The sequence below is a fragment of the Hevea brasiliensis genome, chromosome 12 (assembly GCF_030052815.1).
Source record: "Hevea brasiliensis isolate MT/VB/25A 57/8 chromosome 12, ASM3005281v1, whole genome shotgun sequence".
Lineage (NCBI taxonomy): Eukaryota > Viridiplantae > Streptophyta > Magnoliopsida > Malpighiales > Euphorbiaceae > Hevea > Hevea brasiliensis.
In genome coordinates, this window is record NC_079504.1 from 28,778,240 (window position 1) to 28,805,894 (window position 27,655).

Below are 27,655 nucleotides of genomic sequence, written 5' to 3' on the forward strand. Positions count from 1 at the left end.
AATTTTGTACAATAAAATTACTTTAACTTTCAATTATTGATTTTTCAACTAGAAACTGATGTGAATAGCTCATGTATGGCGTTTAATCAATATTTCTTTTTTCTCTTCTATGTAAAGTATAAAATTATTTTCTTTATACATAAAAAATTATTCTATCTATAAAAAAAGAAAAATTTAATTTACACATGACTTAAAAGAGAAAAGAAAAATATTAGACTAAACTCTATACTAAAATTATTCAGATCAACATCTAACTGAAAAATTAATAATTAAAAATTAAAAAAATTTTAAAAATTAATAAAATTTTATATTATATTTTTAAATTAAAAAATTATAATATTATATCTAAAAAAATCCCATAACAGTTATCAAAATTTACCTATTAACGCATGGATGAGTTAGTCAATACCGTGACAATTACTGTTTGAGCCATCGTCAAAATTATTTGTAAAAAAATATATTATGAATAAAAATATTAAATAAATCATATAATTTATAAATTAATGGATTGTGGGACCAAGTTGTAGCTCTACCCTGGCGCTAAAATTTGATGAAGGAGCTCGAGCTCGGAGCTCTGTTGTTTGTTTAGTTAAACCTCTGGTAAGTTTCTTTTTTCTTTTTTCTTTTTTCTTTTTTTTTTTATTATGATTTTTATGATTCATTCAAAATCCTTTTCACAATGCTGCAATTACTTTCAATTCAATGAATCATTCCCCCAAATCTGCAAAATATTTCCGTTCTGGAATTAGGGTTTCGAATTTTGCAATCCTCTTTTTTTTATTCCCCGCTCGAAACTAGTCATGAACTCATTTTACACAAATCAACTGAAATTTTTCATTATCTTGTTTAAATGATGCAGTTTCGCCTAAAATGAGCAGCTCAAGGGAGGATTCTCCGGATTGGCTTCGTTGTTTTCAGGTATTATCCTACTATAAGTTGGGAATTGACCTGATTTGTGTTTCTTCTTCATGGGTCTTTCGAGTCTTTCCATGTTTGCTTAGGTGCTAATTTGAAAAGGTTTTACACTCTTGAACAGGCCCCAACTCATTCAACTGTTACATTATCCTCGGATTCTGATTCTTTGCAAAATGTTAGTCCTTCTAGGGATGATAATATTGATTCTCAATCCCCAGAAAGATACAGCAATAATGATATTGTTCCTGGTGAAAGTGGTGCAGAATCTCCATTATATCCGATTTCCAAGGCAAAGGCTCCCAAAAGGGGGGCAACTGGAGATGGAATACCAACAAAGAATGAGAGAAAGAAGAGGAAGAAGGAGCAAAGAGAAGGTGAAATAGTGTTTCAGACGTGTCTTTTATGATTCTAAAACAGTATCAACGGTATCAAGAGGGGAAGTGACTGAAAGAAAAGTCTTATTACAACTTTTGAGCCTTTTATGTTGATTTTCTGACAGTTTTTTCATTGGGCATATTTGTTTCAAGTTACATAGGTTGTCTTTAATTTTGATACAGGGGATGGTACTGATGGGCCAGCTTCTGAGGAAGTAACACCTGATGAGGATATAGAACCTCATGTATGATATCTCTGCTCTGGCATTTTGTTATGTTTGTTGAAGTTTAGTAGGATAATTACTCAGTTATCTGTGGAAAATTTTGCTGTTATGCTAATGTCAAAACTACTTTGAAAATTATTAGTTTTGAATTCGTTCAAGAAGCTAAAAACTATCTAATGTTTTGGAATTGTGAGGGTATCTGAAGGGATTTTGTTGGATCTAAAAACTGGGGAAGGTTGTGTTTCACATTCTGCTAAAAGTGGAAAATAGTGATGTGTGCCACATCCTTGATAAGTCTTTGGTCAAGGGACCTATTGTAATGCTCCCTTCTGCATGGGGGGTAGAGATGGGAGGGGTGGATTGGTTTGTCAATTTGTCGTAGTCAATTCTCAATCTTGTGTAGCCAATAGATGTTAATGTTTGTTGTGTTGTTCATATTCTGTTAACTAAAAGCAAATTTTATTTACCTGGCTATTGGAATGGAATGGAATGCTATATTGCTTAGGAAGAATGATTAATAATGATAATCTTCATGTGCGAAGGAGATGGGCGCAATTTTCCCTTGGGGGAAAATGTGGAAGATAAAGACATTCTTTTCTTGGTGTGCTTCGCTTGATCATATTTTTTTACTTTTGATAATTTAAAGAACGGATATTTCATTTTGGCTAGTGGATGTGTTATGCATATTTAGTAGTAGGAAAGTGTACACCATTTTCTCATTATTTTGGGCTTTCGTTTTTGTTCATGTTGAAATTTACCCAATGCATTCAACGGTAGTAAAGGATATGCTCAAAGAATGCAATATGAAACTATTTTAAAGCCGAAAAAGAAATGTGGCCATATGGGGCTTACTTGGTTAGCTTTGGGTGTTTTTGAGGTAGAGAAATAATAAGAATTCTGAAGGGAAAGTTAATATAATCTATGTTCTCAAAATTGAAGGACATCCTATTTAAGCATCCATGGTTTGGGGTAAACTACTAGATATTAAATGTTAACTAATACATTAGATTTTTCTTTTGTATTTCTTTTTCAATTTTTTCTCACTTTTTTTATGTTAAATGCACCCAGTATGTAAGAGATATCTGTTCAAGTAAAAGATTGTCACATGCACCCTGCATTGCAGTTTCCTCAAAGACTGGATGCATTAATTTACTTCTATTAGAAATGTTAATGCTGTTATAGTTTTGAACATTTTTAAATTTCTTTAAAAGTCAAATGGTTGACCACTGATGATAAGTACTCTTCTTGTCAAACAGGCAGCAAATCATTCAGTTTTGGCATTATCATCAGATTCTGAGTCTTCTCATGATAATAGCTCTAGGAGGGAGACAAAAAATATTAAACTCAAAGAGAGTGGAAAGGATGAGGCTGCAATGGTTGGTAGTAGCAGTGAAGCATTGAAGAAGGCCTTGAAGGAAAAGTCTCCTAAAAAACTGTTAAAAGTTGAGGGTCATACACACAAGAAAGAGAAGAATAAAAAGGATAATGTTCTGAAAGGTATGAAATGAGCAGAGTGACAGATCTTTTTGATTTAGAAGGGGTTTTCTCTTTTCCTTTTTTTGTCAATATCTTCTTTTACCCCTGGGTAGAATTAATGAATAAATAAAACCCTTTACTGAAACTTAAGAGAAGAAAATAGCTCTGACTTATATTCCACCTTTTAGAAGTGCGTTGAATTTGACTCTCTCTTTCATATCTCACCCAAAATTAAAAAGAAAAGGGATAAAGGCAGCTTAATTGGAGATATGCAAATGATTTTGATGATGCCACAGGAGACCCTGATGCTGTAGAGGTTGCAGATGAAGACACTTCTGTGAAGCGTACTGATCCTCATGTGAGAATTATGGACATCACATATTGTTTTATTCCCTAATTCGTGGTTCATTAAATTGGCTTGACAAGTTAAAACTCCCAGGTTTCTACGTCAAGGCTGCCCTTGCTTCTCCCTGAGAAAGTCAGTCGTTCAAAGGTAGGTTTGAGTCTAAACAAATCTGCTTGCTCTGAAATAGTTCATCTGAGTTTCCAAGATGCTGTCTCACAATTTAGAATATGCAGTATGCTATTCTTATGAAAAATTTGTGCTGCAACAATTATGTTATGGTTGGAATGGCCCTGTTTCTGTTACATAGAGATGACTTTAACTGCAATTTAAATCTATGGTGGTACATAAATAAATACACGCATACACGTGCGCACCCAAATGTGAATGCACTTCCACATCTGCACATGAATTTATATCAAGTAAAAGCTATAAGGTTTGTGCAGGCACTTGTTGAATGTGAAGGGGATTCCATAGATTTGAGTGGTGATGTGGGGGCTGTTGGACGAGTAGTGATTCCAGATGCCTCATCTGGAAATCATGACATGTACTTGGATTTAAAAGGTACCTTTCTGGTTGGTGTGTTGAAAATTTCAAATATCCATTTCTTGATATCTCTAATCCTGCCAGAAGATATCTGACCCCATTTTAGTGGCTGAAAAAGTTGACTCAGTGATTCTTCAGAAATAAAATGTCCGTATCCTTTTTCCCCTCCTGAAACCACTGCGAAATAAAGTTGTTAAATTCCCAGAATTTGTACATAAATGATCAAATGCCTCAGCATTCTACTTTATTGTGTTTCTTTTTATGCTTTTTGCTTCTCTTTGGTTTTACAGTTCCACCTTGAAGATCTTATAAAATGTATTTCTTTCACCTCACCAATACTCCTAATTGTTAAACATGTCTTGACAAATGAACCTGCATCTGATTGGTTAACTTTGGTTGTTTCAGGAACGATATACAGAACAACAATAGTTCCTTCCCGGACATTTTGCGTTGTATGTCATGATCTGGACTTGTATTTTTCAGATTGTAACTCCTCCCCCTAAATACCAACAAATGAACAAAATATTTCAACGGCCTCTCGTCTTACCACCTATGTCTTATTAGCGTTATTATTTTTAATATTTAGCATTCTACATATATCTTATTCTTTAGTAGATTGCTGTAACATAATACATATCTTTTTGTTTCAGGTTAGCTTTGGTCAATCAGAGGCAAAGGTTTGCTCACTGTTTTTCTTTGTCCTCTTGGCATCTCTTGTTTGATGTCTGTGTACAGTGAGGGATGTATGTGATGCATTTTTTTTTTTTGTCCTCACAAGCTCTACTTTCCAAAAAGTGAAATGGAGTGCAACATATCAGTTACTGACTTTTTGTATCTTTTGTTAGATAGAGGCCATTATGAATGACTTCATTCAGCTAAAAGCACAGTCTAATGTCTATGAAGCTGAAACTATGGTTGAAGGTCAGGATTCTTTTATGTCTGACACTTATGTTTAATATTTGAAAGTAAATCTTTATTCTGAACAGTCCAGCTTTCTCTTCACTTATGATTTTGCATGAGTAGGAACACTCGAGGGTTTTTCTTTTGACTCGGAAGATGAGGCTGACAAGATGCCTAAAGCTATTTCTCGCGAAACTGATCAAAATGAAGGCAATGAAGAACAGACAAATGGAAGAACTAAAGGAAAAGCTGAGAAATCATCTGTATGTTTTGAAACCTTTTTCTGTCATTCGTTTCCATTTTCCAGAATCTATATATTCTGACTTTTGCAAGTCTTTAAATGTTTAAGAAGGAAAGTAATGAAAAGGACAAAAAAAAAAAAAAAAGCCCAACATGCGTTCTAATTTGATATCATTTTTCAAGTATTTTTAATTTATGGAGGGTCTGGATGCAGGGAGTGGTACAAAAGAAGGGTAAAACCGGAGGAAAAGCGCAGCCTGCAAAGAAAGTAAGAAAGAAAGCTCAAGTGTCAAAGAAAACCAAGACTAAGAAATGAGAGATCAATGTCTCTTTTGTTCTATTTTTTACATTACTTTGATCTTGCATAAATTAACACTAGCTGATGATAGAAGTATAGAAATCACAGTTGTGCTGGGTCTCGTTGCTTTCCAGAATTTACTTCAGAATTTCAAGTTCATGATTTTCCTACATGCCAGTGTAGAATATCTAGAATCAACATGTCAGCTTGGTACCTCACAGATGTCAATGGAAAATTTTGATTTGGACAAAGCTAGATGACTGCCAAGAATCATATGTTGTTGTTGTAGTAATAGAACTATGAACTATTTCAATTAACAGCATTTTGAGGATAGAATAGTGTTTGCCTTAAGCTGATCATTGTGGGTTGAATTTCTCATCCATGGGAGTACGAAAGCTTAGATTTTCCCCTGTCCTGTTTATTTTCTGCAAGATTTGCGCTTCTTAACCTGTTGGATCTATTCAGCAGAATGCTTCTTGCTGACGAGGCCATTTATGTTTTCAAGTATAGATTCAGGACAAAAAAAAAAAAAAAAAATCCACACTGGACCACCAGTATATTATTGCAAATTTTGCGCAAAAATGTACTCTTTTTTCTTTATTAGAAAATAGGAAAAATTACTATAAGAAAAATTACTAGTTAGTTTTTTAAATTTTAACGAAACTAATTTATCAGAAAATAGGAAATTTATTATTTAATTCTTAAATTTTAATGAAATTAGTTATTTAATTTTTATATCTTGAAAAATATAATATTTAGTCTATATATTTTATTTTTATTAAATTGTTCAATTGTTTATTATTATTTTTTAGTCAATACTTATTAAATTAATATTTAGTTATTATATTTTAATAAAATTAATTAATTAGTCCTTATATTATAAAAAATATTATTATTTAATTTATATATTTTCATGAAATTAATTAATTACTCACTATATTTTGAAAATATAATATTTTGCAAAATATATTTCATAATGAAAATGAAAATTTTATTGTTTAAATATTAAATTTGAATTTAATTTTTTTAATTATTTAAGAATTTTGATTTATTTTTTTGAGCATCATTTTTATGTCTTCTCTATTAGAAAATAATTTTTCAAATTATTAGATTTGAAAAAATTGATTAACTTTTTTATGTATATAGCTTGTACCAATTTTTATAAAAATATGAACAATAAGGAGAACATGAAAGAAAATGTTGTGGGCGTAGATGGGAAGAAATATGAAGAGAAAAATGAGGAAAAGACCATGAAAACTTTAGATATAAAAAATGGGAGGGACTAGAGAGTTAAGTAATTAAATTACATTAATTATATATTTTTTAAAATACAGAGATCAACTAATTAATTTCACTAAAATAGAACTACCCAATATTTTTTTTTGTTACAATTGGAATGTTATGAAAATAGGACAACCGCATATTAATTTAAAAGGATTAAATATAGCTTAATTGATGTTAAAATTTTTTTACTAGTAAAAAATTTAATAAAACAAATTAAATAGTATAACAAAAGTAAAGTGTATGGATTAAATAATATATTTTTTAAAAAATAAAAATTAAATAATTAATTTCAATATGTGAACTAAATAATAATTTCTTTTAGTAATAAAATTATCATAGATGTCCATGTGTATTCCTAACTCCCAAAAGTCTATTTATATTTTTTAACTCTTAGAACTCTAAATCTTTTAACTCTACATGAATTTATTCCTAGCATTATGTGAATTTACTTTGCCACATTTATATATCCCCATAAATAGATGTTTTGTATTTGAAGATGGACACTTAAGAGAAATGAAAGTGTAGAAATTCTATTCCTCTCTCAAAATCTTAGCCTCTTTTAAATTGTTCTTCTAACTTTATTTTATAACAAGATTTTAATTTTCAATTTGTGTGTGGACCAAATGTGAATGTGCAAGTAGTCAATCCCTTTAGAATAAAGTTGTCAATTAAATTATTCACAATGCATCAATTTGACATGTGGCATTATATGTATGCTTAAAATAAAAGTATCATATTATTTCAAACACTACCCTAAAAGCAATTTTTCATATAAAAAAAATATACTAATAAAACACTACCCTAAAAGATAATTCAAGCAAAAAAATTTTATCAAGTCTTATCTATAGTACAAACACCTTATTTTAAACTTAATATGAAATAATACATCCTCTCATACTCAAACATAGACATTTAGAGCATAAAATTTATAGACAAACATATCTACGAGTGACTCATCACTAAAATAAAATGGACTCTAATATCATACAAAGAAAATAAATCAGATTTAACTCTACTTAAAAACTAACTCAAGAAAAAATCTTATATATAAAATAAATACCTTATCCTAAACATCATTTAGGTGTTAAGTTTGAAATGATTGCCTATGGATCACCTATTAAGTATTGTTGTTATGACTATTATTATTATAAAAAATTATTTTTAAATATATTGAAAAGAAACTATTAAAATTTAATTAAAATTAAAATTAAATTTAATATGTTCAAATTATAAAAATTTTAAAATAATATTAAAATAAAAAATTTAAATTATATTTTAATAATATTTAAAATTATATTTTTCTATCAAAGAAGGCTTATATAAATATAAAACTTTCATTAATAATATAAATATAAATTTTAATTATTTCTATTTTATTGAAAACATTATAAAATATTAATAACAAAATCAAGCTTTTGCTGAATGACTATAAATAATTTATATATTTATTCATAAAAAGATACAAAGTAGCCGACATCAATGAGTGTTGCTTAGCACTCCAGAATAAAGTAAAATTCTCCTCTTTCTCTTCATATATATATGTTGTTGACGTAAAACATACTTTGTGACTAACTTATTTTTTTTTATTAAAAATAGATGAATTAAATTATAATTTTTTTCATACATAGCTATAAAGTATATAACACATGAGCTTGATATAATATATTCTTTTTTAAATTCATAAAATTTATTAAATAATCTCTCATACTTTAAACTATAAAGATATAAACAACAAATAATGGTATTTGGGTTGAGGGTGTGCATTCAATGGAGTGGATGATGGGGAATAAAGGTTACATGACCATAAAGGTGGAACTTGAGAAAGCATATGATAAATTAACTTGACAGTTTGTTTAAGATAACTTTATTAGATGCCTGGTTTCCCACAAAAACCTAATCTATGCTATTATGAAAGTAGTATGAATGGCCCTCCAATGGAAGCTTTTTCCCCTTCACAGGATATTGGACAGGATTGTCCACCGTCGCTTTATCTCTTTGGTCTGTGCATTAAGCACTTAGCCCAGCATATCAGATCATCAGCTTGGTTGGAGGAGTGGAAAGGGATGCACATTCGTAAATTGGCTCCTCTCTTTACTTTTTTTTTTTTTTTTTTGGTGAATGACCTTATGTTTTTAGAAAATGGCTAAAAAAAATTCTAACTTTTTATAATTTTTACAAGTATAACTTTTTTTTTTTAACAATTACACCATCAACGAATTATTTGGACCTTATCGTTAAAAGCCCCGTTAACGATAGTTAACAGCATTACGTAATTAATTCATTCCCAATAAGTCAGGGTGTAATTGTAAAAACAAAAAAAAAAAAGAATAGGGTACAATTTTAAAAATAAAAATGTTAAGGGTGCAATTGTTAAAAAAGGTTAATTAAAATTTAATAGTTATTTTAAAAAAAATTATTTAAAAATTTCCCATTATACACGTTCATATAAGCTGATGCTAGAATTAATTAAAATTCAAAAGATTTCTTTTGAAATTTTATTTAATAATAATAATAATAATAATAATAATAATAATAATAATAATAATTACACATTGTAAATACTATGAGATATATCCAAATGAAACACTTGCTAGATAATGCAAATAATAAAAATTGATGACTTATTCTAATGATGAATGTGACACTTATTAAGGGTAAATAAATAATAAGAAAATAATTTCTTTTAATAGAAAATTATAAAATAAAATTTGTAAAAAAGTTATATTAAAATTGAAAAATGATTATATTTCATTAATAATAAATATTTTGAAAATACTAATAATATAAAAATTTATTTTTCATAAGTAAAATGTTTGCATTACAATTAAAATAAAAAGTCTTAATTATTTTAGAGCCGTACCTTATTCGATGCAAGGGCAAATATTAACTTTTGTGAATAAGGGAGATAATCTTCCCTTTTGATGGTTTCAGTCTCTCTTATAACTCCATTATCAACCTAATCAGAGAAGGTGGAAACGGTCTGCCAACAAAATAGGCTCTGGATACTTACCAAAACTCCGGTCTCACAAACTCTAGCATGACTTGTACGAGTCCTCTTAAGGCTTCTTCTTTTTCTTCTTCTTCTTCTTCTTTCCTTGCCTTCAGTTCCAGCCCTCCCTGGAAGTACCATGTGTTCTTGAGCTTCACGTATGAAGATAATCACCAAAATTTTGTTGGTTGTTTTTATAAAAAGTTAATCCAAAAAGGACTATACGCCATCAAAGATAGTGGACAAAGAGAGAGAGGCAAATCATCTTCACCAGAATTTAATCTGAAAGCCATTGAAGAATCAAGATTTTTGGTCGTCCTCCTCACTGAAAAGTAAGTTTCTTCCTCTCGGTGCTTGGATGAACTTGTTAAGATCATGGAATGCTGGGAGACAATTAACGGACAAGTAGTTGTACCCATTTTCTATAACGTTGATCCATCTGCTATAATCGAGTTCCAGAGAGGCAGTACTGCAGCAGAAGCCTCTGTGAAGCTCGAAGAAAATTTCATGGAGGAGAGGGAAAAAATGCAAAGATGGAGGGAAGCTCTAACAAAAGTGGCCACCACAACATACGGTTGGGTTTCACGTGGATGGTAATTTTAAAATCTTAATTTATTCCATTGTTCTATTAATTAACCAAGTTAATTATATTTTAGATCATCGTCAAGAGTTTAAATTAGAAATAAATTGATATTTTCTTTTTGGTATTTCAGAAATATTTTAAGGGGATGGAGATATTGGGGTTTGAACCTTAGATCCTTTAATATTTCTCTTATTTTTCCACTTTTGTTGGTAATTAGAATTTTTTTTTATATATTAAACTTTGATTATGCTAAAGGCAAATGATCAGGTAATGACTTTAACCACTCAATTTGTAATTGAGATAGCATTAATTGTCCTTTTAACATATAGTGAAGAAGTTGCAGCTAGTAATTAATTTTGGATTTTTCTGTGTTTTAGTTTTTACAACTTCATCCGAGTCCGATTCAACTTCATAATCTAGCTATGGCTATCCTTTTCACTTACATCTATACAGTTTGATTACAGTAATTATGTAGGTATGTCGAGCTAGGCGTTATAGCTTGGCATTAACGCCAAGGACTAGAAAAACGTGCCAGGGGAGTATGAGTTCATGAGTTGCTTTGATTTTTATTTATTTATTTTTTTAACCAAGTCAAAGATCATAAAAATTTTGTTTTTTCATTGCTTGTTTGCCCAAGGCAGGGAGGAGACAATGTTCATAGAGGAAATTGTAAGAGATATTTCAGATAAATTACATTATACATCATCAAGAGATACTTGCAACCTGGTTGGAATGGGTACCCACATAACAGAAATGGAAAAGATATTATGCTTGGAGTCGAATGCTGTCCATATGGTAGGAATCTGGGGCATGGGTGGCATAGGAAAAACAACAATTGCCAAGTTTATTTATGACAGGATTTGTAGCCAATTTCAAGTTCATTGCTTTCTTGCAAATGTTAAAGAGGATTTCAGAAACCTTGGCGCTGCAGCTTTACGAGAGAAACTTCTTTGCAAAGGCTTATTGCTAGAAAGAAAACTTCTGAATAGATGGACCTTTAATGCTGGTTTTAATATGATCAAGAAAAGGCTCTGTCACAAAAAGGTTCTTGTTGTTCTTGATGATGTGGATGATTGGAAGCAGTTGGAAATCTTTGTCAATGGATCTGCTTGGTTCGGTCCAGGAAGTAGGATCATCATCACCACTCGCGATAAACACTTGCTAGAAGCACATGGAGTGAAGAATATATATCAGGTTTCATATCTGAAAAATGATCAAGCCCTTCAGCTGTTTAGTCAATATGCATTCAAACAAAACAATCCCAGAATGGAGTACTTAGAGCTGTCAGAACGGTTTTCATTTTATGCTAAAGGTCTACCCTTGGCTTTGAAGGTGTTGGGTTCTTTTCTCAACGATAAAAGCATACTCGAGTGGCAAACTGTTCAAGATAAGCTCACAATAATTCCTGACTTGAGAATTCATGATGTGCTAAGAGTAAGCTTTGATGATTTGGATGATACACAAAGGGATGTATTTCTTGATATTGCATGCTTTTTCAATGGTTGGGACATGAAAATTGCAAGAGATATTCTAGAATGTTGTGGTTTCTTTCCAGATATTGCACTTGCAGTTCTCAAGGACAGAGCTCTTATAACCACTTCAGATGATATGTTGTTGATGCATGATATGTTACAGGAAATGGGTCAGGAAATTGTACGACAGCAATCCAAGGAAGAGCCTGGAGAACGTAGTAGGTTGTGGATTCCTGAGGATATTTACCAAGTATTAACGACAGAAAGGGTAAGAATAACTATAATGCATGTTCTGTATTCTGTGATATATTACAAAAGAATATATATTTGCCTGATAGTTTGATCATTCTTTGAAAGAAGAAGCAATTCTTTCTAGATAATTCTGTCACTTGTACATATTATTCGTCTACAGGGGACCAGAACAGTTGAAGGCATATCCTTGGACATGTCTAAAACAAGAGACATGCACTTGCAACCCAGTGCCTTTACAGGAATGAGCCATCTTAGATTGCTCAATTTCTATCTGCATGATTCATCTACAGGCTACAAAGCTAAAGTGCACCTTCCTCATGGCCTTCAATCTCTTTCTCATCAGCTGAGGTATCTCCATTGGCATGGATTTCCTATGAAATCTTTGCCGTCAAATTTTTGCACCGAGAAGCTTGTTGCACTTGAGCTACCTTACTGTAGGGCTGGACAACTCTGGACGGGAATACAGGCATGCTTTTATAACTTAATAAGTGTTTTACACTTTTTATCTTCTCTTTTCTTTCCCTAGGGCTTGTTTGGTTGAGTCAACTCAGAAAGTTCAAGTTTTCAGGATGTGCTAAAATTTTATTGTTTAGTTGACCATATGCCTTGACTTCCTGGGAGATCAAGGCTCTCATTTCCTTCGCTGGACTTCCCTAACCCACTTCCCAGAAAGTAGGCCATTTGAGCCAAACGAGCCCTTGGTTTTGCAATCTAAATTGCAAGTTCAAGATGCTAACTTTCTAGTTACGCTAATTAATTTCCCTTGTCAATTACGACAGCCTCTTGTGAATTTAAAAAGGATTAGCCTACCTCAGAGCAAATACTTGACTACTATTCCTGATCTCTCAGAGGCCATAAATATTGAGAGTATTGATCTTCAAGGTTGTAAAAGTTTGGTTGAGCTTCCCTCGTCTATTCAGTATCTTAGCAAGTTGGAGCACCTCAATCTTAGACTTTGTAAGGCCCTTAAAAATCTTCCTTGCAGAATTGATTCAAAATTCCTTCGAGAATTTCATTTAACAAAGTGCTATAACGTCAATACATGTCCAGAGATTTTTGGAAATTTGAAAAATTTAGATTTGAGCTGGACAGCGGTAAAAGAACTACCTGCATCAATTTTTAAGTTGACAGATCTTAGTTATCTTGATCTCACTGGATGCTCAAAAATCACCAAGTTTCCTGAGGCTTCAGTGTTCCTGAAATACCTATATCTGTCTGAGACTGCGATTGAAGAGGTGCCCCAATCAATCCAATTTCTTACCGGACTTGTTACATTGAAGCTGACGAACAACAAAAAGCTATTGAGTCTCTCAAGCAGCATCTGCAAGTTGAAATGTCTAAAAACGCTTGATCTATCAGGTTGCTCAAAATTTGAGTGTTTCCCAGAAATCTTGGAGCCAATGGAAGTTCTTGCGACTCTTAGAGTAAGTCAAACGGCTATAAAATATTTGCCCTCACCTATTGAAAATGTGAAGTTTCTTGAAACTTTGCATTTGAATGAGTGCAAAAACCTTGTGAGCCTTCCAAGCAATATCCATCAGCTTTCTAGACTGGAAGAGATCGACTTGACATATTGCAAAGGTCTTCTTTCTCTACCAAAGCTTCCATCATCTCTAATACTTTTGAAGGCAAATAACTGTGAATCACTCGAAAACTTATCAAGCAGAAGCAAATGCAATTTTGAGTGTATCCACTTCGCAAATTGCTTCAAACTGGATCTAAAGGCAGATGCTCATTTGGCAATTCAGCTGATAGCAAGCAAGGTACACCTGATAAACTATTGTTTTCGTACCTAACCCCCAAATCTCTTTCTCTCTAAAATTCAGATTTTTATTGACACAGTTCAGGGAGGTTGGAAATCAATCAAGAATTCTTTTTCCAGGAATTGAAATTCCACAATGGTTTCATCATCAAAATGTGGGATCTTTAGTAACTGTGCAGTTGCCCTCTCATAGGCATCAGCTCAAAGGAATTGCTTTCTGCATTGTCATAGCATTAGAGGGATCCCAAAGCCTGCCAGATATCATTTTCCCAATTGCTTGTTGGATAAATTGTGACTGCCGAGTCAAAGCCGATAATTTTGAAGGAAATGCTGTTATAGGTAGTTGGCAATGCTTTGACATTGATGTCCATTTACTCGAGTCAGATCATGTATTGTTGTGGTATGATCCACATTCAGAAACATCACAAACTGGTTTAATGGATGAAAAAGGCTGGTTCAACAAGTATTCTGGTCATGAGGTTTCATTTGATTTTTGCTTTCAAGGGCTGCCAGAACTTATTCATATGCTACACTGCAATATTAAGAATTGTGGAGTCCGACTTCTATACGTTGAGGCCAACAGCAAACCCAGCAGCATGTTTGACTCCGATACTGAGGAAGAGGAATCGAATTCTAAGAGGATCAAATATTCAAATGATTAGGAAGTGAGTTATCAGGGTTTCAATCTCTAATCCCTTACACAAGAACCTTGGATTATCAATGAAAAAAATGGATTAAGTTTCATTGCTCATAGTTTTGTCAAATATATATGAATGAAACATGCATTAGTGATAATTATAATTTAGTCCATGTAGTATAACAATATTAATGAATCAGAGTCTGTATTTTTATAATTGAATTAGTTGATTCTCAACAGTTCATTTTGTTAATTAGTTAATTCTTTTGTTTTTATTTATTGGATAGTCAAAGAGTAATACCAATCAAAACCTTAAATTAAGATTATTATTCCAAAACTAGCTTCACTTCAAAAGAATAAAAAAAAAGGATTACTTCCATCTTCTTGTACATGCCTACCCACCCCACTTCCCGCAACCCAGAACATATCTGCACAATCTCAAGGTGAATGGTTCAAATGGCGAAGTCTCTTTGCACATCCGTATGTTAGCTAAATCAAAATAGGTGAATAGATAGATGGATCAGAGAGAATGAAAGGCCAAATAAAATGTATAGAGGAAGACACTTTCTTTTATTTCATCATCTAAGACTAATGTAATTAACAAAGCTAAACACACACACACATACGTATATGAGATATGAGATAATCAACGGTTGGCATAACAACTCTTCATTATTCTCTTAACTACATCTTCCGGGGGAAAGCCCTTCTCTCTGAGATTGTTTCCTATCTCTGTTTCATTTGGGTTCTCCCTTGTACTCTTCCTTCATTTAGATCTTTCATCCCTCTGTCTTGGTTAGTTTTACTTCAACTATTTTTGCTTCTACAACCCAGTCTCATCAGTATTGATTGTCCCCTGTTACATCCATCCACCCATAACTATATATATATATATATATATATATAGAGAGAGAGAGAGAGAGAGAGAGAGAGAGAGAGAGAGTTTCTGGATTAGCTGCAATTCTAAATTCTAAACCAAAACCAGATTCAAAACCCAATCTAAGATAACCAATCACAAATTAGAGGAAACAAAGAATGGTTCCCAACTTCCCATCACTTCAAGGAGAGGAACAGCACGGGATTTACTCACCCGTGCCTCGTTGCCGTTCATCACCACCAGGAAGTCTTCTTCTTCTTCTTCTATCTTCTGATGCGGCGCAAGTCCAAGGCTAGGGCTGAGCAGAATTCGGTTCAAACTGAAAAATCGAATCGAACCGAGTCACTTTGATTTAATCAGTTCGATTCGATTTTACATTATAAAAATTTCAGTTATTTCGGTTCGATTTTGAAGAGAAAAAAATCTGTTAAACCGAACCGAATAACAATTTATATATTCAAATCGAACCGAATTGATTTTTGAATTGATTTATTTTTATGGGAAATTTATGAATTATATTTAATTTTATATATATTAATTGTTTAATTTTATTGATTAATGGTTATTAGGTTCAAACCAAAATCAAAATTAGATCAAATAACTTGAAAATCAAGTCTAAATTAAAAAATCAATCAAAAATTAAAACTGATAAGTTTAAATCAAACAAAACTGAAATAGAGCGGTTCGATTTGATTCAATTTTTTACCCATTTCAGTTAGGTTCGATTTCTAAAATTTAAAATTTGATTTTTATAATTTAATTCGGTTCGATTCGAACCAAATGCTCACCCCTATCCAAGGCGAGTAGTTTTGCATTTCTTTTAGCCCAAGATTGTCGAACATGTAAACTTTGACGATCAAAGTTGTACCAACTCTCTCTCTCTCTCTCTAACCGATATCCCTTGAACTTTTCCTTCACCTGGAAGTTAGGGAGGATTCCGTCTCCAAGTATGGATTTTCAACCACCCTGATCGAGGGTATTATTGTCATAACTTAAACTTGTGGGCCAGACCAACATTAGGATTTGACTCAACATACAGTCTTGAAACTCGTAATAAGCCCTATTATTCTCATATTCATAACTAAATTCAAATTCAAGACCTAATATGCAAGAAAAAATGTTAATAAAATAATATTACTCAATTTGGGAGTACAACTTAACTCAACACATAACACAACAATTTAGGGAGCCAACTAAATCCTGATATCTAGTATATCTAATTGTTTATTAATATCAATCAATACAATATTTATTAGTGTTAAAATAGAATTCTAAAAATAAAATAAATAATTAATTAAATAATTAAAATAACATTAAAATAATTTTTATAATTATTTTATTTTATAATTTTCAAAGCATTACAACTATAATAGCCGAAACATTAATAATGATTTCAAAAAGAAGGTTGAAACTATTTGAAGAGACATCGAGTGGCTCCAAGGTAGTCTGATTGTTGATTCTAATAATGCTCTGAATAAGTTTAGAGATGATCTAATCAGGCTCTAGCTCAGGAAGAGATCTTTTGGAAACAAAGGGCAAAGACCTTTTGGCTTCAGCATGGAGATTGCAATACCAAGTTCTTTCATGCCCAAGCTTCCTCTAGAAGCGAAATAATTGAATTTTGGCGCTTTTAGAATGGTGATTGTACTTGGTAAAATGGCTATGACGGCATGAGCAAATTGATTAATATTCTCCTATTTTAAAAACTTATTTTGTTCTTCATCAGGCAATTGTGATAAGGTGGTGAATCTTATTGACCAAAGGGTATCCTCTTCTGACAATGAGATGTTGACTGCCCCTTTCTGCCGAAGAGATTAGAAGAGCATCTTTTCACATGCATTTAGATAACGCACTGAGTCCTAATGGACTTAATCTTGCTTTTTACTAGAAGGTTTGGTACATTGTTGGCGGAGATATTATTAGAAGCTGTCAAAACTGGTTTCAGCATGGTTGTTCTTTGAGCATCTGAATGACATCATTATTGTTCTAATCTCTAAGAAAGAGACTCCCTTGTCACTGAAGGATTTAAGACCGATCTCTTTATGCAATATGGTGTACAAGATTTTAGCCAAATATCTAGCTAATAGAATCTAGAAGCTACTTCTTGCTATTATCTCTCCTTCTCAATCGACTTTCATTTCAAAGAGACTAATCATTGATAATGTCATGGTTCTTTTAAGATGATCTATCACTCTCGTCCCCAACCTATAAAGACAAGTGTAACCTAGAAAATTGACAGAATTTTTTCTCATATTTATAGTTAAAAGAACATATGAAACTTGTTAAAATACATTTGATATATAAAATATGGCTATGTGCCAATCAAACATATTTAAATACACACACACGCACACACATATCCTCTCTATGAGGATCAAAAGAAAATATTTACAGTCTAGAGTTTTTAACTGCCTATACAGGTGTATGGTAATCTAAAACAAAACAAATATGCAAAAGAAACATATTAGTCCAATCTCCACTAAACTCTATAGCGGGTGAAGTGGAAAAGAGAACAATACTGACGAGAGGTTGTTAATGTTGAAATCAGCGAAAAGAATCTGAAAAATTAAAAATTAAGAAATAAGTACAATTACTCTTTGAGTGGACAAACAAATAACAAAGCGATAACAGATGAGGTTTTGATACTTAACAGTACCAATTTGTTATGCTAGAATAAGTCAGCTGAATAAATATTAATTAATCAAAATCACATAATTGAGCTAAAATAAAAATGTATGCTCTAAAACGATTGCTGAAATAAAGTTGCTGAGATATCATTAAATCCGTAATATCCTTATACACATGTAATATACTTCATGTAGATAATGTTGACATCTCATGTGCAATAATAAACTCTGGCAGCTAGAGAGCAATGCTGGCATCTTGGGTTCTATAATGACACAAAAATAACCTGAGAGTAATAAAAATATTAGTCATACACATGTGCAGAGGTATCCCAAAGGGCAATCACCTGATATACACCCCAAAAGCTATGTGTATATCAAACGCTATCCCAAAGATAGTATAAATATAAGCTAAGTTGAAAATAATTCACCTATTATCAAAGTGCTATCTATTCGGCGTATATATTGAGTGTATTTGGTGATTTATTCAATTGTAATTATAAATCTCATTTTATTTAATAGTAAAGCATAAAATTACCATTCTCTGTTTTCATTTATATAATTAGAAATAATATAAATAATTTATATTTAATAAAATATCAGTGCTATATATTTTATCCACTTACCTGTACTGAAGACAGATTGAAACCTAGACCGCTGAAGCACTCCTAGTATCTATTATAAGAGCCGGATCCTCTCCTAAAGTTAAGGAAAATAAAAGTGCATCAAAAAAAGAAATTTAAATTCTAGAGTGAAAATAGTGAGGTGTAAAATGCATGACTTATGTTTGAAAATATTAAAAGAAAACTAGCATAACTCTGGCATAAAACTGAACGTTCCCCAAAATTTCAACAGCTCAACAAACTTTCAACAATTCATAATGCATCACAAATAAATTTAAAATGTCCATTTGAAGCCTACACAAAATAATATGATAAATTTCACATTTTGTCCATTTATTTCTCCTCCTCTATTCAACATATTTTTCTTCACCTTAAGCATTTCATGCCAAAATTCCTTCCATATATTAAATCAAAATTCTTGCTAATCTAAATATAATTAATCTCCATTAATAGCTCTAAAATCTACCACCTCATACTTGAATTTACTTCATTCTCAACCTACTATTTAAGGCCATAAAACTTAAATCCAATCCTTTCCATATACACCAACTCTTAATTTCACCTGTTAAAGAGCACATACTTAATAAGCTAGGAATTTTAAATTTTCTTTTATTACCCCATACAAACCTATTACCCCATACAAACCTATTACTTCAAAATAAAACTTTATTCATTAATCTAATATAAAACTTATCTCCCTCCTATCCCTACGCCATAGAAAATCACCATAAAACAAATGAATATCTAATTAAACTTTAATAATTAAGAAGAAAGGAAGAAAGGATTTACCAATTGCAGGAAATTACTAGCTCTCGCCAAGGGGAAATGGATTTTAGATTAAGGTTTTGGTTAAAATTAGTGGTTTAACTAATGCTTGTGTGGGCCTATAGGTTGATTTAGTAAAAGAGAGGTGAATGGAGGGAGGAAGAAGAAATTGGGTATGAATGGAAAAGAGGAAAAAGGAAATTTTTCTTGCGAAATTTTGGCTAGTTATTCCCTTGTTTCTGCTCAATGAAGAAAACGGGAAAAAAAATTTCCCTTTGGCTTCTTTTAAACTTCCTTTCTCCTTATTATTATTATTATTATTATGGAGACTTCTTTCTACCACTACTATAATAATAATAATAATTATTATTATTAATAATAATAATAATTATTATTATTATTAATAATAATAATAATTATTATTATTAATAATAATAATTATTATTATTATTAATAATAATAATAATTATTATTATTATCTCTAGAGACTTCTTATGGGCCTTATGAAATTGCTTTATGGGCTCTTAATTAAATGCTTTATGGGCCTAATGTTACATGATCCACCATATGAAAAGGACGAGCAAGGGGAAAAAAGGTGAGGCGACATTGAAAATTGATATCAGTTAAGTCCTATGATAAAGTAGATTGGAATTTTTTGAAGTTTATGATGCAAAGGATGGGGTTTGCTTAGAAATGGATAGATATCATTATGCTTTGTGTTTCTTTAGTGTCCTATAATGTTGCTTTGAATGATGTTGAAATTGGCCCAATTGTGCCTAAGCGGGGTTTGAGGCAAAGGGATATGCTTTCTCTTTACCTTTTTATTCTGTGTAGAGGGGTTGTCATCTCTTTTTCGTAAGACTAAGAGATTTGGAGATATTCATGGTTAAAAAACTAGCAAACACAATCCTAGCATTTCCCATTTGCTTTTTTTTGACAACAGCTTTTTCTTTTTCAAGGTAGATGCTAAGGAATGTGATATTATTAAGCAAATTCTGAGTGCCTATAAGTAGGCTTCCAAGCAAGCTATTAATTGCTATTAATGATCAGAACTCTGAGCTTTTTTAGTCCTAATGAATCTCAAAACATGAAGAATGTTGTGTCTAGCATGCTCGGTGTATCTTCTCCTCTGGACCATGGGCACTACTAGGTCTACCTTCTCTTATTGGTTAGAACAAAAAGCAAATATTTTCTTTCTTGAAGGAATGATTGTGGAAAAGGTTGCAGGGTTGGAAAGTAAACTTCTTTCGAGAGCATGTAAGGAAATTTTATTGAAGTCAGTTTCTTAGGCTATCTCGTCTTATGTCCATATACCTTTGTTGGTCTGCGATGAGAGCTTCAAAGAATGATGAACTTTCTGGTGGGGTATGAAACAGGATGGTAGCGGAGAAATACATTGGCTTTCATGGGATTGTATGTGTTCAAAAAAGACGGAAGGTGGTTAGGGTTTCTGAAATCTGCATAACTTTAATATTGCGTTGCTTGGCAGGCAGGTTTGGAGATTAATTTCAAACCTTCATACTCTCCTAGGTTAGTTACTCAAATATTTCCTGCAAGTGGACTTTCTGAAAGCTCAAGATGGTCATAATCTGAGCTATGTTTGGAAGAGTGTTTTACAGACTAAGGATTTGCTTTGTAAAGGTATCAGATGGAGTATTGATGATGGAAAGGTGATAAAAGTTTGGTATGATCCTTGGGTCCCCCATGAAGAAGATACCCTTAACAGCGTATTAAGATACATATATATATATATATATATATATATATAAAAGAAGCTGTAAAAGAAATTGGCAAAAGGGAAAGATGATTGCAGACAAAATGAAGGGACAAAAATGTGTAGTCCATGTGCATCCAACTAATTAAGAGACTATTAAATTTAATTGTTGAAAGGCAGCCGATTCTACTGATTGAAATGATGGTATAAAATTGGTAAAATAAAATAATTTTTTTAAATAGATTATAATAAAATAATATTTTATTTTTTAAAATTTGAAATGGTTTATGGAATTAAAAATTAACTCATTAATTTGTATGATTTAATATGAAACTAATCTAAGTGTGATTCAATTAATAAAATTTTTTTTAGAAACTAAAAGATACGAATTTTATTAAATATAGATAAACTATAATTTTAAAGTATAAAATTTCATATTATTATAATTTTATATAAAAAAATATAAGATAAATATTTATATAAAGTATAATAGCAATTCTCTTTACTTGAAAGATGTGATTATATTGATAGACTATTTAATTTGGCTATTCGATAGGAAGCATACTCTACTCAATGGTAATCAATCATTGTTTGAATACACTGTCTTTCTACTAGTTTGATATGAAAATCATCAAATTTAATATCTCATTAAGAGAAAATTTATACTTCCTATTATTACGCTTATATCTAAGTAATAAAGCAAAGCATCTAACTCCATAATAGAAAAGAAAAGAAAAAAAGATCATTGCAATGAAGAAAACATCAAACCCTCCCAAGGTAAAAAAGAGAAGATACAAAATTCTTTAAAGCCAGATGATAAAACTCAAATCTATTAAAAAAAATAGAGCAAGAATAAAAAAGAAATTTACTCTTTATTTAATTCGAATTTATGATGAATATTAATTGCATTAATACGGATATGGATTACACTATTTCACATCAATTTTCAAAAATTTCTATAAACACCAACTATTAGATGTGGAAATATTTTTATGGAAATATTTTTACAAATATTTGTCCATTATTATTTTCTTTTAAAAATTATCAAATTTTTTAAAAGCATTTTAATAGAAATATCAAATTTGATATTATTTTAAAAGTTTTTTAAAAATGAAATGACTAAAATACCCTCACCGTCAACCTCTCATCAACGCCACTAACCATTTTCCCATGAAACACAAAATCAAAAACAAACTTAGAATCAAAACTCAACAAAACACAATCACAAAATCAAGCTGAAAATTTACACTGTCAATACATTTGAAATTCACAATACCATATATTAGTATGATAGCACCCAAAAGGAATTCGTAAATTGAACAACTCTCTAAGCAGAAAATTGAACACAACGCTGCACACTACACAGAACAATAAGAAGAATGCGCATAGTCATATATATATATATATATACAATTAAACAATGTTATTTAATAATTGATCATGAAGCACTATCACTACTTTAGAGTTTTATATTACTCAAAATGAATATTTTAAGAATTTTATAATACGAATTAGACTTTAACAGGCTCTGGAATTGAAAACCTTGCTAACCAGAGTTCCGGTCTCGCAAACTCTAGCATGACTTGTACGAGTCCTCAAAAGGTTGCTTCTTCTTCTTCTTCTTCTTCTTCTTCTTCTTCTTCTTCTTTCCTTTCCTTCAGTTCCAGCTCTCCCTGGAAGTACCAGGTGTTCCTGAGCTTCACATGTGAAGATAATCACAAAAATTTTGTTGGTTGTTTTTATAACAAGTTGATCCAAAAAGGCATATACACCATCAAAGATAATGGAAAACGAGAGAGAGACAAATCATTTTCACCAGATCTTAAAGCCGTTGAAGAATCAAGATTTTTGGTCGTTGTCCTCTCTGAAAACTATGTTTCTTCGTCTCGCTGCTTGGATGAACTTGTCAAGATCATGGAATGCAGGGAGAGAAATAATGGACAAGTAGTTGTGCCCATTTTTTATAACGTTGATCCATCTGCTCTAATCGACCAGATCACTGCGGCAGTAGCCTCTGTAATGCACGAAGAAAATTTCATGGAGGAGGGGGAAAAAATGCAAAGATGGAGGGAAGCTTTAACAAAAGCGGTCACCGTAACATATGGTTGGGATTCACGCGGATGGTAATTGTAAAATCTTAACTTATTCCCTTGTTCTATTAATTAACCAAGTTATATTTTATATCATCATCAAATTAGCAAGAAATTGGTTTTTTTCTTTTTGGTATTTCAGAAATATTCTAAGGGGATGGAGATGCAGGGGTTTGAACTATAAATCCTTTAATATATTCTCTCTTATTTTTCCACTTCTGTTGGTAATTACATTTTGTTTTTTTAATAAACTTTGACTGTGATGGTAAAGGCATATGATCAGGTAATGACTTTAATCACTCAATTTCAAATTGAGATGGCATTAATTGTCCTTGTAACATATAGTGAAGAACCTTGTAGTGCTTAATTTTTCTCTGTTTCAGTTTTTACAACTTCATCCGAGTCTGATTCAACTTTACAATCTAGCAATGGCTGTCCTTTTCACTTCATCTAAATAGTTTGATTACAGTATAATTATGTAGGTCTTTTGAGTTATGCATTATGGTTTGTCATTAACGCCCAGGACTATAAAACGGGAGTATGCGTTCATGACTTACCTTTATTTTATTATTATTATTTTTAACCGAGTCACAGATCATTATAATTTTTTGATTTCGTTGCTTGTCTGGCCAAGGCAGGAAGGAGACAATGTTCATAGAGAAAATTGTAAAAGATATTTCAGATAAATTACATTATACATCATCAAGAGATACTGAACACCTGGTTGGAATGGGTACCCACATAACAGAAATGGAAAAGATATTATGCTTGGAGTCGAATGCTGTCCATATGGTAGGAATCTGGGGCATGGGTGGCATAGGAAAAACAACAATTGCCAAGTTTATTTATGACAGGATTTGTAACCAATTTGAAGTTCATTGCTTTCTTGCAAATGTTAAAGACGATTTCAGAAACCTTGGCGCTGCAGCTTTACGAGAGAAACTTCTTTGCAAAGGCTTATTGCTAGAAAGAAAACTTCTGAATAGATGGACCTTTAATGCTGGTTTTAATATGATCAAGAAAAGGCTCTGTCACAAAAGGGTTCTTGTTGTTCTTGATGATGTGGATGATTGGAAGCAGCTGGAAATCTTAGTCAATGGATCTGATTGGTTCGGTCCAGGAAGTAGGATCATCATCACCACACGCGATAAACACTTGCTAGAAGCACATGGAGTGAAGAATATATATCAGGTTTTATATCTGAATAACGATCAAGCTCTTCAGCTGTTTAGTCAATATGCATTCAAACAAAACAATCCCAGAATGGAGTACTTAGAGCTCTCAGAACAGTTATCATTTTATGCTAAAGGTCTACCCTTGGCTCTGAAGGTGTTGGGTTCTTCTCTTAATGACAAAAGCATACTCGAGTGGCAAACTGTTCAAGATAAACTCGCAATAATTCCTGACTTGAGAATTCATGATGTGCTAAGAATAAGCTTTGATGATTTGGATGATACACAAAGAGATGTATTTCTTGATATTGCTTGCTTTTTCAATGGTTGGGACATGAAAATTGCAAGAGATATTCTAGAATGTTGTGGTTTCTTTCCAGAGATAGCATTTGCAGTTCTCAAGGACAAAGCTCTTATAACCACTCCAGATAATATGTTGTTGATGCATGATATGTTACAGGAAATGGGTCAGGAAATTGTACAACAGCAATCCAAGGAAGAGCCTGGAGAACGTAGTAGGTTGTGGATTCCTGGGGATATTTACCAAGTATTAACAACAGAAAGGGTAAGAATAACTATAATGCATGTTCTGTATTCTATGATATATTATAAAAAATAATAATAATATGAATTTGATAGTTTGATCATTCCTTGAAAGAAAAGCAATTCTTTCTAGATAATTCTATCACTCGTTTTTATATTATTCGTCTACAGGGGACTAGAACAATTGAAGCCATATCCTTGGACATGTCCAAAGCGAGAGAGATGCACTTGCAACCCAGCGCCTTTACAAGGATGAACCACCTTAGATTGCTCAATTTCTATCTGTTTAATTCATCTACAAGCTCTAAAGCTAAAGTGCACCTTCCTCATGGCCTTCAATATCTTTCTCATCAGCTGAGGTATCTCCACTGGCATGGATTTCCGATGAAATCTTTGCCGTCAAATTTTTGCACTGCGAAGCTTGTCGCTCTTGAGCTACCTCACTGTAAAGCTGAACAACTTTGGACGGGAATACAGGTATGCTTTTATAACTCAACAAATGTTTTCGATCATTCCTATGAAATCTTTCCCCTTTTGGTTTTGCAATCTAAATTGCAAGTTCAAGATGCTACTTTTCTAGCTATGCTAATTAATTTCCCTTGTCAATTACGACAGCCTCTTGTGAATTTAAAAAGGATTAGCCTACAAGAGAGCGAATACTTGACTACTATTCCAGATCTCTCAGAGGCCAAAAATATTGAGCGTATTGATCTTCAAGGTTGTAAAAGTTTGGTTGAGCTTCCCTCATCTATTCAGTATCTTAGCAAGTTGGAGTACCTCAATGTTAGACTTTGTGAAGCCCTCAAAAATCTTCCTTGCAGAATTGATTCAAAATTCCTCGGAGAATTTCATTTAACAAAGTGCTATAACGTCAATTCATGTCCAGAGATTTCTGGAAATTTGAAGTACTTAGATTTGAGCTGGACGGCAGTAAAAGAACTACCTGCATCAATATCTAAGTTGACAGATCTTAATTGTCTTGATCTCACTGGATGCTCAAAAATCACCAAGTTTCATGCTGATACTTTAGTGTTTGTAAAACACCTATATCTATGTGGGACTGCAATTGAGGAGGTGCCCCAATCAATCAAATTTCTTACTGGACTTGTTACATTGAAGCTGAAGAACAACAAAAAGCTATCGAGTCTCTCAAGCAGCATCTGCAAGTTGAGATCTCTACAAACTCTTGATCTATCAGGTTGCTCAAAATTTGAGTGTTTCCCAGAAATCTTGGAGCCAATGGAAGTTCTTGCTGTTCTTAGATTGAGTCAAACGGCTATAAAATATTTACCCTCATCTATTGAACATGTAAAGTTTCTTGTAACTTTGCATTTGGATGGGTGCAAAAACCTTGTGAGCCTTCCAGGCAATATCCATCAGCTTTCTAAACTGCACGATGTCGACTTGAGATATTGCAAGAGTCTTCATTCTCTACCACAACTTCCATCATCTCTAATGCTTTTAAAGGCAAATAACTGTGAATCACTCAAAACCTTATCAAGCAGAAGCAAATGCAATTTTTCATGCATCCACTTTGCAAATTGCTTCAAACTGGATCTAAAGGCAGATGCTCATTTGGCAATTCAGCTGATGGCAAGCAAGGTACACCTTATATGACAATTTTTGCTGAATGTCTCTCCAATAGAGTCCTTTCATTTAAATAGAAATCATCTTGATTTACATTCCTAAAAATCAGCTATAATATCAGCCTAATTATGGAAAGTTATTTACTCCTTAATTACACATATTCATACAGCTAGCTATAATCCTAAGTATAAAAAGCTATTTTATACCATATTTACAAAGATATGCACAGCTATATGGAAACTAGTAATTCATATGAGCTGGTCACCATACTAACATCCCCCCTCAAATTGATGCTGGGCAATCAAGAAGCATCAATTTGCCAATTAGAAATTGATGACGTTGTCGAGTCATAGATTTCGTAAACACATCAGCAATTTGAAGAGCAGTGGAAACATGGGAAGAGAAATGACACCTGTATCAACGGCTTTCTGAATAGAATGACAATCTACCTCGATGTGTTTGGTACGCTCATGGAAAACTAGATTTGTGGCAATCTGAATGCCACTAGTGTTGCCAGCATAGAGAGGAGTAGGAGTAGACTGAGGACATCCAAAAGATGACGGTTTTTGCGTTCAGCAACCCCATTTTATTGCGGTGTATATGGGCATGAGCGTTGTGAGACAATGCCTTTCTCACGCAAAAAATCATGAAATGCATGAGACTTATATTCCTCACCAGAATCAGATCGCAATACTTTAATACAAGTAGAAAATTGATTCTCATTATAAGCTAAGATGGTCTTGAAAATAGAAAATACATCAGATTTTGAATGAAGGAAATATACCATGTATATCGACTATAATCATCAATGAATGTCACAAAGTACTTATAGTGACCATGAGAAATAATTGGGGTGATGCCCTAAACATCACTATGAATTATATCAAAACATTTTACTGCACGACTACCACTAGAAGGAAAAGGAAGAGTTTTACTTTTGCCTAGTTTACATGTGGAACAATCAAAAGAAACATTAGAGAAATGGTATTTATTTCCCAATAAACCAGAATTTGATAAATGAGACAAAATAGGAGAATTTGGATGACCTAAACGTTTATGCCATACTTCACTCTTACTAGCAATAGTGATACAAGCAAAAGAAGTGACATTAGGAGTGGAAAAAAATAAGGGAAACAATCTTCCAACTTTAGGCCCCAACTGAAATTAGCTTAGTAGAGAGCTTTGGAGATACAAAAATGTTTTTGAAAGATGGAGTAAAATCCCCAACCTTAGTAATAGGTATATTACTTCCATTAGCAATCTGAATTTCTGTTGAACCTTGATACTTACGAACATTTTTAAGCATACTAGATGAGTTGGTCATATGGTTTGAAGCAGCAGAATCAACAAGCCAAAATTGAGAAG

General features: G+C 32.3%; 3 protein-coding genes across 7 annotated transcripts; all 3 read left to right on the top strand.

Annotated features, from left to right (window-relative positions):
• The first annotated feature begins 495 nt into the window (after window positions 1-495).
• LOC131168785 (DNA-binding protein BIN4-like) lies at window positions 496-5,652 on the top strand. 3 transcript variants are annotated; one of them, XM_058131408.1, is made up of 13 exons: window positions 496-600; window positions 860-918; window positions 1,037-1,289; window positions 1,473-1,534; window positions 2,770-3,010; window positions 3,286-3,347; window positions 3,429-3,482; window positions 3,779-3,896; window positions 4,284-4,330; window positions 4,529-4,555; window positions 4,724-4,799; window positions 4,902-5,041; window positions 5,233-5,652. In XM_058131408.1, the coding sequence occupies exons 2-13, from the start codon at window positions 871-873 to the stop codon at window positions 5,332-5,334; spliced, it is 1,230 nt and encodes a 409-aa protein (XP_057987391.1). In that variant the 5' UTR covers window positions 496-600; window positions 860-870; the 3' UTR covers window positions 5,335-5,652. The 3 variants fall into 3 exon arrangements, with proteins under 3 accessions (XP_057987391.1, XP_057987393.1, XP_057987392.1); XM_058131410.1 differs by having other exon boundaries at window positions 2,770-2,954; window positions 3,284-3,347; XM_058131409.1 differs by lacking the exon at window positions 496-600 and having other exon boundaries at window positions 664-918.
• A 3,841-nt stretch (window positions 5,653-9,493) lies between these two features.
• Window positions 9,494-14,512, top strand: LOC131168898 (disease resistance protein RUN1-like). 3 transcript variants are annotated; one of them, XM_058131400.1, is made up of 5 exons: window positions 9,494-10,182; window positions 10,814-11,912; window positions 12,057-12,362; window positions 12,676-13,659; window positions 13,739-14,512. In XM_058131400.1, exons 1-5 carry the CDS (start codon window positions 9,965-9,967, stop codon window positions 14,318-14,320), a joined length of 3,189 nt encoding a protein of 1,062 aa, XP_057987383.1. In that variant the 5' UTR covers window positions 9,494-9,964; the 3' UTR covers window positions 14,321-14,512. The 3 variants fall into 3 exon arrangements, with proteins under 3 accessions (XP_057987383.1, XP_057987385.1, XP_057987384.1); XM_058131402.1 differs by having other exon boundaries at window positions 10,045-10,182; window positions 10,810-11,912; XM_058131401.1 differs by having other exon boundaries at window positions 10,053-10,182; window positions 10,637-11,912.
• A 7,922-nt stretch (window positions 14,513-22,434) lies between these two features.
• Window positions 22,435-26,320, top strand: LOC110644401 (disease resistance protein RUN1-like). Its single transcript, XM_058130627.1, has 4 exons — window positions 22,435-23,021; window positions 23,627-24,725; window positions 24,875-25,180; window positions 25,319-26,320. The coding sequence occupies exons 1-4, from the start codon at window positions 22,477-22,479 to the stop codon at window positions 26,318-26,320; spliced, it is 2,952 nt and encodes a 983-aa protein (XP_057986610.1). The 5' UTR covers window positions 22,435-22,476.
• Window positions 26,321-27,655: the final 1,335 nt, after the last annotated feature.

Excerpts from the sequence above, each read along its gene's own strand:
- LOC131168785 (XM_058131408.1), top strand. The coding sequence starts at position 871 with ATGAGCAGCTCAAGGGAGGATTCTCCGGATTGGCTTCGTTGTTTTCAG. Across the intron at positions 1,290-1,472 it reads GAAGAAGGAGCAAAGAGAAG|GGGATGGTACTGATGGGCCA; the intron begins GTGAAATAGTGT and ends ATTTTGATACAG. Across the intron at positions 5,042-5,232 it reads GAAAAGCTGAGAAATCATCT|GGAGTGGTACAAAAGAAGGG; the intron begins GTATGTTTTGAA and ends GTCTGGATGCAG.
- LOC131168898 (XM_058131400.1), top strand. The coding sequence starts at position 9,965 with ATGGAATGCTGGGAGACAATTAACGGACAAGTAGTTGTACCCATTTTC. Across the intron at positions 10,183-10,813 it reads GGTTGGGTTTCACGTGGATG|GGAGGAGACAATGTTCATAG; the intron begins GTAATTTTAAAA and ends TGCCCAAGGCAG. Across the intron at positions 12,363-12,675 it reads AACTCTGGACGGGAATACAG|CCTCTTGTGAATTTAAAAAG; the intron begins GCATGCTTTTAT and ends CAATTACGACAG.
- LOC110644401 (XM_058130627.1), top strand. The coding sequence starts at position 22,477 with ATGACTTGTACGAGTCCTCAAAAGGTTGCTTCTTCTTCTTCTTCTTCT. Across the intron at positions 24,726-24,874 it reads AAGTATTAACAACAGAAAGG|GGGACTAGAACAATTGAAGC; the intron begins GTAAGAATAACT and ends ATTCGTCTACAG. Across the intron at positions 25,181-25,318 it reads AACTTTGGACGGGAATACAG|CCTCTTGTGAATTTAAAAAG; the intron begins GTATGCTTTTAT and ends CAATTACGACAG.